The sequence below is a fragment of the Cydia strobilella genome, chromosome 1 (genome assembly GCF_947568885.1).
Source record: "Cydia strobilella chromosome 1, ilCydStro3.1, whole genome shotgun sequence".
Lineage (NCBI taxonomy): Eukaryota > Metazoa > Arthropoda > Insecta > Lepidoptera > Tortricidae > Cydia > Cydia strobilella.
Window position 1 is genome coordinate 32,880,565 of NC_086041.1, and position 13,563 is coordinate 32,894,127.

The window sequence follows — 13,563 nt, forward strand, 5'->3', positions numbered from 1 at the left end:
GTGTATCCTGTAATGTAAGATTACGTGTAATATAGTGTCAACACTGTCAACGTGTGGACGTGCGCTAAGAACCGACAGGCGATGGATCCGGCACGAGCGTTAAGGGGCCCACTGACTATCAGTCCGCCGGACGATATAGGCCGGTCAGATAGAACAAAAATTTGACAGTTCCGAACAACTGACAGGCCGATATCGTCCGGCGGACTGATAGTCAGTGGGCCCCTTTACATGTAATGCCGTAGTGCCGTCCACACTCAGAATTCGTGTTACATTATAGGTACACGATGGATTACATTATACGTTACAGCCTTCAGACAGGCCTCCTTCACTCGCTCAAGGCCACGCGCTATATACCTACCACTCGGCGTATCGTCGACGATACAACCGACAGGGGGCCGCCGGAGCGCTCGCACCGCACGTTTCCCGCGCCTACGCTTCGAAATGCCGAAACCACGTAATTATTGTGCAGTAGATGGGTGTAAAAGTCAAAAAACAAAGGAAAATTTGTCGTTTTTTTCATTTCCGAGAGACGAAGAAAGGTGAGTAGTATTTTAAATCTATCTTTATGAATTTTGTCGTCATTTATTTGTTTGAACATAAGTAGGTAAATCGTAAATTAAGGAGTTTTTTGAGTCAGGTATTATAAGTGTTGTTTTTAAATATTTAATTGACTAATAAAAAATATGGTTGATTCGCAACATTCGTTTTATTACAATAATAACATAAGTAACAGTACAACCCTAGCGCATTCTTACGATGACGCGTTGGCACGTGACTTGCACGGCGAGCAAGGCAGTCTCGACTCTTTGTGCGCGTACTTATGGTACATTTCTTCTCGTCCTGAGCAGCAGGTATTATTATTTTAGATTTTGTAGGCTATTATAGCGTAGGTATTTTCGCTTTTGAATAGGAATGATGTATCTGTTACGTAGTAACTATTTATTAATCTGTGCTTCAGACCCGGCTTAAAGCACAAAATTAATAAGAAATAGAAATACATGTGACATACTAACCTTTCTTAGGCCACTTCCTTTTAAAATTGTGCTGCCTATAAACGGGTTTGCAGCGTCTGGCGACACTTAAAGCAAATGCTTATGTTGGATGTGTTGCCGAAAGTATACAGAAGGCACTTTGCTATTTGCAGTACTTTGGTGAATCTTTTGAGACATGTGACTGTATTACTAGTGTGTACACATGTATAAACTGGTAAGTATTAGTGTTATGGTACAATTAAATGTTATTAGGTTTTTCATCACACCAATTCATGAAGGCTTTCTTTATTCTTCAATAACTGATGTAAAAGTTCAATTTTATGCACAAGAATGGAAGTAATTACATAGATGCATAATTTGAGTTGTTTCCTCTTGTGTTGGCTGGCAGAATTAGGGTTACCAGAAGTCAGGAATTTTCCTGACATTCAGGAATTTTTACCATTTTGACAGGAATGCGGCCGGAAAACGAAAACGTCAGGATTTTTTGAATTTTTCATGTTTTAACTTACATTATTATAAGCAAAATATAACTTCTGTATAATATCTATAATTATAAACCGTGCTTCACTTTTTAACACCGCCCGCCGCCGCGGTCAGGATTTTAATTCGCAAATTAGGAAATTGTATCTGGTAACCCTAGGCGGAATTGATTGAGTAACTAAATTACAGTATCCTAAATTAATAATATTAGAATACCCCTAAACCTAAACTAAAATAAAAAGGAGAAAGGAATTGTCTTAACCTACTGTCTAACCATCATTCGACGCGTCAGGTAGATAATTATAGGCAGTGACTCTGCCTATAAAGACTATTCTAGGTGGCCGTTAATATCTAATGAATCTATGGGCTCAGTTTAGGCATCAGCACCCATAAATTAGCTTCGATCGTGTTACTAAGCCTCACACTCGGTCCTAATTAGTCTAAAGCCGCTTATAGATTTATATTGTGCACTTCACGCTCTAGAGCGCTAATTTCACTGATATTTCCGCAGCGTTAACATTTTCATAAAGTTAATCAGTTTGGATTTAATGCTATAAAATGGAGAGCTCTTTTACCTGACTAAATAAGGGAAGGGTGATTTTAGCGGTCTAAACATATTTTATGTACCTATATGTACAATCATCCACACTGTTAATGTAGGGCTTACTGCAGAATTGTAGTTTTTATTTTTTATTAAGGCATAAAACGCTCAAATGCGTTCATACATACAGGCTTTACAATATAGGGTCGGGTAAAGCCCGATATTCAAGCGCTTTTTATACATGGCTCCTGGGGCGCCTTTGACATTGTAAAGATTACATACAGGGCGCCTGTGGCGCCCTTTACACTGTAATAAGGTCGGGCGAATCGAAGCCCGACATTCAAGCGTGCGAAGCGCGTTCTTACGCAAAGGGTTTAAATAAATAAATAAATAAGATTAAAAAAAATAAAAAATACACGGAATATTTGCAAGGGCAAGCTCCAATCAAAACCATAAAAGGCTAAAGTTGGCACCATAGAAAAAAATCAGGAAAACATGCCTCTTTTTTATTTATTTTCTTGAGTGCATACCATCCAGTATAGAGTTGTGCCGTTCCCGGTAACATTCCCCATTTTGTAAGGGGAAATTTCTCGCTCGGTAACATTCCCCATACTAAATGGGTAATGTTACCGGGAACGGCACAACTCTAATCCAGTATAATTTGAGTATAAATAAGCTAGTGCAAGGGATCTGACGCTCAAAATTTAGAGCAAAATTATATTTTCAGAGTAGGTACCTAATTGGGATAAAAGGCAAAAAAATGGGCAAATCTTCCGGAAAAACAATGGCACATCTTATAAACGGTGTATCCTCTGAGGTGAACGCCAGCAGCGCCTAAAGTCGTCGTTTAAGTAATCGTTCCCAAGGGGCCAAGAACGCTTTATGTGTCACGGCATACCCTGTTAATGTGACTTTCTGCTTTCGGCTCGTTTGCGCCCATAACTTTTGCGTGTATGTGACGCTTTTATATAGAGTTCAAAATTCAAATTAATCTAGGATACTCACTTAGCAATTCTCCCACATTTATCGAACAACGCATTTGAGAGAACTAAGGTCCCGACAAGTTGATCCCCTCTTTCATGTGTCGACGCTTTCATCATCTTTTAGATCTACATTTCCAGACCATTGGAGCATCTCATTTTCCCATTTTGCACGATTATGATGCTTCCGATCCGATCGTTCTACGCAAGGCGCGCGTACCTTAAAAGATAACGTGAGTAACCTTCGCTGTAAATTAGTGTTGGTTATAACACTTATAACTCAAGACGTGAATGTATTTTTTTAGCGAATAGTAATGCTAAAAACATAAGTCACTTTATTTAATTAAAACGTCATACTTTCAGATCCACAGCGCAGGCTTCATCATTTTACAGAAAGCTCTTCCACCCTAGGTCTCGTCAAAATAAAACGTGCCTTTACACATATATAAATATGTCATATGTACTTAAATCTAAATTTTTGCGTAATGGTACGGAACCCTTCGTGCGCGAGTCCGACTCGCACTTGGCCGGTTTTTTTATAATTCAATCCCTGTTTTATATGCATCAAGATCTTTTACTTGCACTATAATCACCTGCACTTACTGTATAATGCCTATTTTAAGTAAGTCAAATTTATAAAAAGTTTTCAAAAACTCAAGCCTTTAGTCTTTACCATCCCTAGTAAATACACCCCTTAATATTTATTTGCATCAATTTAATCGAGGTCGAACCGAAAATTCAAAAAGCAAATGAACTAGCCAGAACGGAGTGTTTTTCGGCATATTTTTCTCGTCTCAGCTTTTCCTGGGTTCGCTTAGGGCCTACCCTCTGATGATCCAACAGACTTGAAGTTTAAATTTTTGGTTTATTTGGCGTACGGTATTATCTAAGTATTTTTTTTATATAAATGGTCAGCAACAACCCAAACTCGTGAAAAAGATTTGTAAATGTCGGACAACGGTTTTATAGCTTAGGTTCGTTTAAAAACAAACTAAAATTTAATAACACACACTTGAAAAATGGAATAATTTGAGCGAAGCAAGTGATTGTTGAGAAGGCATCACTATGTGCGCCACGTATTTCATAAATGGCGTGTCGTGGCCGTGTGCTCTCCGTTCACGTTTCGTTTATGTGGCGAGTGCGGGAGAGTAGAATCCTCGTATAACATGACCTGTGCTCGAGATCAGTAATCACTAATCATTTTTAATCGACTTCAATTCCAAGAAGGAGGTTTTGTATTCGGTTGTGGCTATTTTTAATGAGTAAGTGCTTTCCCCGTTGAATCCTAAAGGATCATAGGACCCGCGATCTAGTGCCAAAAATTGGCGCATTGTCTGCGCCAATTTCTCAAAAGTGACTGCCATCAATTCTTACGTTGAGCCCTAAGGTAACTAAGGTTCTTTGGTATTGGTTGAGGAAACTCAAATTTGCATTTAATAACTTTGCCACTCCTGTAGATAAAATGCAACTTTCTCATCAGTTTTTGACGTATAAAGAGAGAATTTACGAACTCGTGTGGTGAGAAGAGGTACCTATTTGTTTTAAGAGGCTCTTAATCGTAAAACTGGAAGCGCTGGTGGCCTAGCGGTAAGAGCGTGCGACTTGCAATCCGGAGGTCGCGGCCGTTCAAACCCCGGCTCGTACCAATGAGTTTTCCGGAACTTATGTACCTACGAAATATCATTTGATATTTACCAGTCGCTTTTCGGTGAAAGAAAACATCGTGAGGAAACCGGACTAATCCCAACAAGGCCTACCTATAGTTTAGTAGTTGGTTTGGAAGGTCAGATGGCAGTCGCTTTCGTAAAAACTAGTGCCTACGCCAATTCTTGGGATAAGTTGCCAAGCGGACCCCAGGCTCTCATGAACCGTGGCAAAAATGTCGGAACAACGCGAGGAAGATGAAGATGAATCGTAAAACTGGTTCGTCCGAACGATCAGCTCGCCCGCTATCAGAACGACGGGCGCCTGGCGTGCGGCGCGGCCGCGGCGGCGTGTGCATACTCGACTGCTCGTACATGCCGGATATTGCCGGCTTGCCATAGGTACTTTACCAATATTTAGCTCTGTGATAATTATGTCTGGAAGCCGTTGTATCCTGTAACCTGAGGAAAAGGAAACGGAATAGACCTATATGCGAAATAGCTGTTGCCCGCGACTTCGTACGCGTGGATTTGTATGTTGGTGGTTATATATTCTACATGAGCATAATATAGAACATTATACAGCAAAAGATATCAGTAGGGACGGTTAATCATTTGTTAATAATTATAAAGCGCATGAAATTTGTCTTTCACAAAGTACGTAGTTTCAAGCCCCTAACTGAAAAAAAAATGATCTCAATATATATACATACTATAAATATAATATTGATGAATATTATTCGAACTTGTTTTAGCGAATGCTTACGTAACATCCGCTTGAAAGAAAACTTACTTGGAGCTTGTCTTAGATTTGTTGTCGTTATTTTAATTTTGCCGGCGATTTTTAATGTTAGCATTATGAGGGTTAAATATTTTACAATTCTACTCCTATGTTGTTCATTTGTTCACAAATTACATTGCGGCGTGGCGCGTGAATCGGTTAACCCATAATTATATGCGAAATAAATCAACATCACTGGTTTAATTAGAGATTAATTAGAAGAACCGCAGCAACTGTTTTACACTAATTAAGACGATAGGGGACGATCGATTCTCTATACAAACGAAGTCCTCATTTTCCTCCCTGGATATTGACATTATGGAAAATATTTTTACACAATTTGATGTTTTTTTTTTATTATTATACACTGATCGGCGATTGGCCCTAGTCACACATGATGGAAAGTGAAGACAGGGCTTAAGATGGAGCTCACCGGTTCAGTAACAGCCTATTCACTCTTGTTTTAAAGAGACCGAGGTCATATTGATCAGGGAATACAGATGGCGGGAGCGCATTCCATTCCTTAGCCGTCCGTACCAAAAAGGAGGAGGCAAAACGTTTCGTCCGAACGAATGGAATGTGGACCACGAACGGGTGCATTCGCTCCCCGCGCCTGGATGTCCGATGATGGGAAGGGGAAGGTGGGATCAGGTCGTGTAGTTTCTGTGCGCACTCCCCGAAATGTATCCGATAGAACACCGATAGGCAAGCGACTCGACGGCGATGCTCAAGGCTCAGTATCCTTGACTTGACAGATGGGTCATCGCCAAAGTGTCTATGAGCCCGGCGCTCTATTGAGTCCAGGGCCGCCAGCTGATATTTGGCAGAACCGTCCCATAGGTGGGAGCAGTATGTATTTTAATTATATAATATATTATAATATTTTAATCATAGCTCAATCAAATTGTGTAATAATATTTTCAATTATGTTAATAATTAATATCCAGAGAGGAATATGGGGAATACGTTTGTATGGAAAACCGGTTTCGAGACGGTCGTACCCTTTCGTCTTAAGAATAAAAGCGGTCTTGTTTCACTCCTCCTGCCAGCTACATCTGTACCTATGCTTCGGCATCGGCAGAGGGGAAATAGTACGAATGCCGTATTACTCGAAGTTGGTACCTATCACGGGTAAGTAAGTAATTGTAATATAAACCAGTTTTTGTCCCAAAACTCAACATGTACTAGAAAATCAACTTTTTAACCAATAGCGTGAATTAAGTGGTAGACCTATATATGTATAGTTACATTGCTGAGCACATCGCCTCTTATGTATCTTTTATATCTCCGGCTGATCGGCTGTTCTCCTCTACAGGTCGCCTTTCTCAACCGATTCTCGTAAAATGTTGTAAGCATAAAGATAATTATAAAGATATTTACAGTACTTATGGTGCTACTTTCTCGCACTAGTGCGTAAAGAGCACTTTTCGTGCATATGTCAAAAGTTTAAAGGGCCATATGTACTGTAAAACGTTGTACGATACACGTGCGAATAGGTAATTCGCAACTCGTGTCGATTTAAAACACTCCCTGCGGTCGTGTTTTAATTTATCGCCACTCGTTTCGAATCTCCTCTTTTCCGCACTTGTATCGTAAATAACTATTTTGTCTATCGTAAAACCACCCAAATACAAATACAGAATAGTTTATTTGGTTTAACTTATGATACACTTTACATAAAAGGCTGGAGTGGACAAATTATTATACAATTTACAATTAATGATCAGTTTCAATTGTGTAATTACACAATTTCACAATTACACAACACACACAACAGGCCCCGTAGACAACATGCCAATCGCTAACGCTACGTAGCGAACGAAACCCAACTGTCACTGTCACACTAATATGGAAGAGTGATAGAGAGACACAAAGCGATTCGATAGCGAAGCGCTAGCGATCGTCAACTTGGCTAGGTCGCCTGTTTTAATTGTGCATCTTTAGTATTCTATAACAAAATTACAATACCTAATTATATTTCAGGTGAAAGTATGTTTGAATGGATGCTAATTTAACTACAGGAACACAGCTCGCTGTGATAGTCATTGGGCATTCAGCTATATGTATTCTCCCGGGCAAGTTACGCGCCGCGTTGCGTCGGCGACGTCGCACCGCGTACATGTGGCCGGCCCCTTAGAGGTACCTGTCCTAGACACGCTAGTCTCATTTAATTACCAGACGTTCATTCCTGGTAGCTAGGTCACCCAATTAAACATTAGCACGTTTATTTAAAACTAAATACAAACGCTGGCCTTGTTTGTTTTGTTTCAGGTAAAAAACAGACGACCCTGCGCATGAAGAGCGAGCAGTTGCGGGACTTGCGGGCATATTTTTAGGGTTCCGTACCAAAAAGGTACAAAAGGAACCCTTATGGTGCGACTCTGTCAGTCTGTCTGTCTGTCACATTGCTAAATATCTTGAGAAATACTGGAGCATTTTTTTTTATTAAATATGAAAAATGCCCAATATAAAAAGGGGGAAAAAGTCAAAGTCTAGTTACTAGGTCGAGTGGGATATCATTTGAAAGAGCTCGAATTAAACATTAAAAAACAATTATTTATTTGTTTTTCATAGTGAAAAAACATTGACTTATAAAGGAAAATGTGAAAAAAATACCTTACGCTTGGTATACTTCTGATCAAGTCTTTCGTAATTCTATTTACATGAGAAAATTGAAAGTTTGTACGGAACCCTCGGTGCGCGAGTTAAACGAACTCGCATTTGACCGGTTTTTTCCTAAGAACCAACAACTTATCTACAAAATATGCAAGTTTCAACTTTCATCTGCTTAGCAAAAACAAAGGGCTTGGGTGCCAATCAGTGTCTTTTTGAAAACGGCAAATTGATAAACAGGAGTCAATACAATAAACAATGTAACTAGTTACATAATTTATACAATTTTATTTTACAATTCATTAAAGGATGACTCACGCTAAACCGGGCCGCCGGCCGGGGCCAGGCCGAGGCGCCCGACCGACACGTCATTTTCTATGAATGTTGATCGGTGATCACGTGGTGCCTTCCATAGAAAACGAAGCGCCGGACCGGTCTCGCGTGAGTTATCCTTAATACAGGCCTACCGCGGGTATACATAGACGTAGAGAGGCTTGTTAGGAGAGATCACGACTCGATATGGGTTGATGGAAAAGGAGCGAACGGTGTTCTTGCCAGCTTCAAGGCGGAACTTTGAGAGCAATGTGATTATACACACCGAGGACTGCACGCGAGCAAAGCGCATTCCTGAAATAGGGAGAAAAAAAAGTTATTTACTCAGGTATCAACCCATTACATTAAAATAATAATTACATGCCGAATAATAATGGGTGAAACATATATCATACTCAAACATATACTAAAAATATTTGTATAATCCTGCTGAATATGTATTTAACGCATTAGACCATTTCGAAATGCCAAAAAACATCGCAATGACTTTAGTCGTAAAAGTTCTATCCCGTACGTGACACCTCTAAACAATAAGCATACGTCGCACGTCGCACTACAGCGGGCATTTTGCGGGCAAGTCATTTGGTAAGGTTTACAAAAAAAACATCTTAACTTACGAGTACATGTACTTAGTATTTGTAACATATAGTTACCTGTTACGTCACGTACGGGTAGACTTAGACTGATTTATTAAACCATAATCAAGTATATATACATCTCTAATCTACGGCGGTACAGACATTATCTTAATCAAATCAGCGCGTGCTCTAACCTATACTAAGTTATCGACACGCGCCGATAATATTTTGCTGACCGCCATAGTATATACTCCCCCCTTAGTCAACCGGTAGGGTTGACGACCAGGTCCTTCGCAGGAGTTGACCTGAACAGGATACGATTATTGTTTACGATTACGATACGATTATTTCACTTCCACGACGTTATAACTTCAATCACGGCCCCGCGCCCGTGAACTTGAAAATGAATTGCTGCGGCATGTCTCGACGCGTGTTGCGTTGACAATAATTTCCTCGCGCGTGTCGCGTATTGTGCTTGCTTGCATTTTTGAGTGCGGCTTCAAAACAATTATAATATGTAGCTGGCATGACTTCATTTCATTAATTTGCAATTTGGCGTGAATTTCCTTGAATATATTCCTGATGCGTTGTGACAGTCCAGCCCGTTGTATCCTTTCCTTAAACTTGTCGTTCTTGGAAGAAACGGAGACGTGCCGATGTCTTCTAATACGTCTGGGCGGACGTATGAAGAGTGCAGCCAGGGTGCTCAGAGTCAGCGTGGCGAACGGAAATGCTCGAGCCAGGATGGCGAGCGGAGAATCTCGAGCCATTGTGGCGAGCGGGGTGCTCGGAGCCGACAAGGCGAGCGTTGAGGGCGACGACTAGTAGTGGAGCGTTGAGTAGAGTAGTCGGGTCGCTAGGTTTGCTGCGTGCCACATCAGGATTAATCAGGATCCTCTTGCCATAAAGCGTTGGTGGATATCTGATGCCATGGTGAGGTCATGTCATGCTCGTTGTAATTATCTCTTCTTCCTTCTGAAGATATTCTGTGGTCCAAGAATCCGGAAACCGGAATATAATGGGAGTGTAACGGTGATGTCATTTGATGGAAGGGTGGCGAAATCAAATTGAGACGAGATCACTTTTTCAGTCCTTCTCGACCAGCAATTGAATGTCGCAGTCACTTATTTCCGAGGCTTCTTCACTGGAGCTCTTCGTGTAGACATCTCAGTAGGTGCGTGTTCCTTCGACGGGCTACCACTGTAGAGAAGTGACAACCGTGCACGTCGGTCCCCGTGGGAACCCCACTCGGGGTCACCACTTTAGAGAAACGTAGTTGGGTGAGTAAAAGGTACCGTTGACGGGTAGACTTAGACTGATTTATTAAATCATAATCAAGTGTTTTATACATCTCTAATCTACGGCGGTACAGACATTATCTTAATCCAATCAGCGCGTGCTCTAACCTATACTATGTTATCGACACGCGCCGATAATATTTTGCTGACCGCCATATCGTGTATTAATATGTAATGTGTAATACTCTTTGAAGTGACAACTGATAAGCCCATTTCAGTGGCCATCTAAAAAACTGATAAATGGCTGACATGTAGGGTTGCCACCCATACTATAATATATATTATCGTACTATATTTCAGTCAATTGTACTATATATTATACAAAAACAATATAGTACGAAAAATACTATATTTTCATCATTCAAGAAAGGGTTATACTAAATGTCACCGATATTTAATTCCACTTGGATTTTTAATTCGCCTCAAATCGGCGTCCTATTTTTATTTTTTTTCCCAGTAAATACTATATTTTTTCAATATTTTGACAAAATACTATGTGTGTATAGAAAAAAGTAAAGGCAACCCTACTGACATGCGTCATTATGACTGTCGTTCATATTATTCAGTCTTATTTTCATTTAAAATTGAAGGGATATAAACTCATAGATACCTAACTAACGTACAGACTTAGTTGCTAAGGTATTTGGATTTGCACATTACAAATACTAGGTACGAAATACTAAGTACAAATACTTTATTCTGACAACTCGAAAATTGATTTGTGAACCTTACGAAGTGACATGCCCGCTAAATGCCCGCTATAGTGCGACGTATGATAATAAGTATCTAATTCTTGTTTCTGTACGCTTTGAATCAATTTTCTTTCCTTTCTCCACTACCTATATATTTCATAGGAACTAAAACGAAGCTATAGGTAGGCATAATCATGTGAAGTTTGTAATAACTCGTTAAAGTACTTCAAAATAATCGTTCTTAAACTACTAAATAGGTATACTCTTTAAAATAGGGATGTTGACATGAATCGCGAATATATAAAATTTTATGTTTTTACGAGTACCATAGCATTTGCAATAATTACGTGTCTATCCTGTAAAATGAAAACAGTTCTAAAAAATCATCATCACTATCTTCAAAACAATCATCATCATCAGGTCCACTTCATCAAATTGGTCGTTTTCGAGAGAAAATGCTCAAGTTGCTTATGAAAACACCCAAATCACCATACATGTGCCTTTAAAAATTGAGGAGTTCCCTCAATTCCTCAGGGATCCCATCATCAGATCAGAACCACATTAATATGGGACCAACTTGGAAGTAGCTCCTTTCGAACAAAAAAATAATTACTCAAATCGGACCACGGGTCTCGGAATAATCGGTGAACATACATAAAAAAAAAAATAGCCACAACCGAATACAGAACCTCCTCCTTCTATGAAATTGAAGTCGGTTAAAAATAGTCAATATCCCTATTACCTCTATATTGAATTTGATATAGGTAAATACGCAAAACGAAATTTAAAGCTACAAATTCACAATCTGATTAAAAACTATTTGTTTTAAAAATGAGTGTTTTATCCGGGTTTGTTTAAGTAAGTTACAATATACGTTGGTTTACTTACCAATGCAATGTCGCGGTCCAAGGCCAAAGGGCAAATACGCAAAGGAATGCCTGGCAGCTACGTTTTCTGGAGAAAACCTTTCGGGATCAAACTTCTCCGGTTCTGGGTAGTACTTCTCATCGTAGTGAATACCCCAAGCAGATGCGATGACAATTTGATCTTTAGCTACTGTTACGTTCATTCCCGGTAATTTGTAATCGTTTTCAGCCTTCCTTTGTAAATTGTCCACTATCGGGTACATCCTGAGAGTTTCACTAAAAACTTGATCTAAATATTGCAACTCATTTAAAGTGTCCAGTTCTATTTTGCCGCCATGTCTCTCAAGGTATTCATCTATTTCATTTCTTAATCTGTCCTGTATTTTAGTGTCCAATGCTACGTGGTACAACATGAAACCCATGGTCGAAGCTGAGGTCTCATAACCGGCAGCGTAAAATACAAAGGCTTGTGCTTCTATTACACCATTAGTGATTTCCACCATAGTGGCTTCTTCATCACCGTGCTTTTTGACTACTTCAATTTGTTTTTTATTCTTCATTTCTAATATCAAATCCATAAAGTCTTTTCTATTTGATGGCTTTCCGTTTCTTTGAGTAGTTACAGTTTCGACAAGCTCTTTAAAAAAATTCGTTACGTACGCCGGGAATACGGACATATTTAACTTTTTAAAAACACCTGGGAACAACATATCAAACTCGATAGCATAAGTAGGTGTGAATATTAACTTATCGACTCTTTTTAAAGTTTCAATGTCTCCTCGGAAGGTATCTATATCCAGACCGAAGGCGCACGCAGTTATCGTTGACATTGTGTACTTCTGCACCAATGCATGGATATTCTGCTCGGGTGTCGTCGCTATAATCTCACTTACGTATTCAACGAACTTATCAGCTCGACCATTGAGCAAATACATCATATTCTTCATCTTTGAATTTGTAAATATGGGTGAAAATCGACTTCTCAGTCCTCGCCATGTCTCCCCGTCGGAGTGAAACAGGTTTTGTCCTAGCCCTGTTTTGCTGAACTCCAAGCCTCGAGACGCAAAATTGTCGAAATCTTTTACCAAAATATGCTTTAAAATGTCGAGGTCTCGTATCATGAGCGTTGGATTTGTCATTCTGAATATTCCCACCACTTTCTCTCTTGGGAAACTTTCGTATATGTTTTTAAAAACTCCACCCGGTAAATCGTAGCGCAAAGTGGATTTATACATGTTTCCAAAAAACGGTATAGGTTTAGGTCCGGCAACATTTCGGTCCTTCCAATAAGAGAACGTTCTTGTGAAGTAATAATACAGTAGTACACTTACAACTACTGCCAATGTCACTACCGTAAACAACACCATCTTAATAAAATAAAATAAATTGTTTTTGTTCTTGCTACTGCTAGTAATGGCTACTCCGTTCTGTTGAATCCTGTTATGTTGAATTCTTTTATATACGTTGATATTTAATAACGCATAGTGTAGTGACTAGTTTATTAAACACAGACATGAATATCACGATGACTAAGCAAAAATGTTCGGGTGTTGGCTTCACTGGTGCGTCGCCTGCGCGGCCCCAAAAGCATTATGCAGCGGTATCATGATCGCATCACCTGTCATGCATGCGTTACTTTCACACTTACATATTTGTCAGAACGTGACAAATTATAAAGAGCCGACCATCATCAGCCCTACTGAGCGTGTTTATGAAGCGCGAAAATGGCCCAATGCTCAACCGTTGGCAGAGACTGTCTCTTTTTA

The 13,563-nt window shown here is 39.7% G+C and overlaps 1 protein-coding gene across 1 annotated transcript; it reads right to left on the reverse strand.

The window, feature by feature from the left end:
• Window positions 1-8,477: 8,477 nt before the first annotated feature.
• Window positions 8,478-13,166, reverse strand: LOC134747633 (cytochrome P450 6B5-like). Its single transcript, XM_063682241.1, has 2 exons — window positions 11,820-13,166; window positions 8,478-8,657 (listed from the first exon to the last, which is right to left on the reverse strand). Exons 1-2 carry the CDS (start codon window positions 13,162-13,164, stop codon window positions 8,494-8,496), a joined length of 1,509 nt encoding a protein of 502 aa, XP_063538311.1. The 5' UTR covers window positions 13,165-13,166; the 3' UTR covers window positions 8,478-8,493.
• Between the last annotated feature and the right edge of the window lie 397 nt (window positions 13,167-13,563).

What these genes read in the sequence shown, in the direction of transcription:
- LOC134747633 (XM_063682241.1), bottom strand. Translation starts at nt 13,164, where the DNA reads ATGGTGTTGTTTACGGTAGTGACATTGGCAGTAGTTGTAAGTGTACTA. An exon ending in TGGACCGCGACATTGCATTG is followed by an intron (nt 8,658 to 11,819) that starts GTAAGTAAACCA and finishes TCCCTATTTCAG; the next exon opens with GAATGCGCTTTGCTCGCGTG.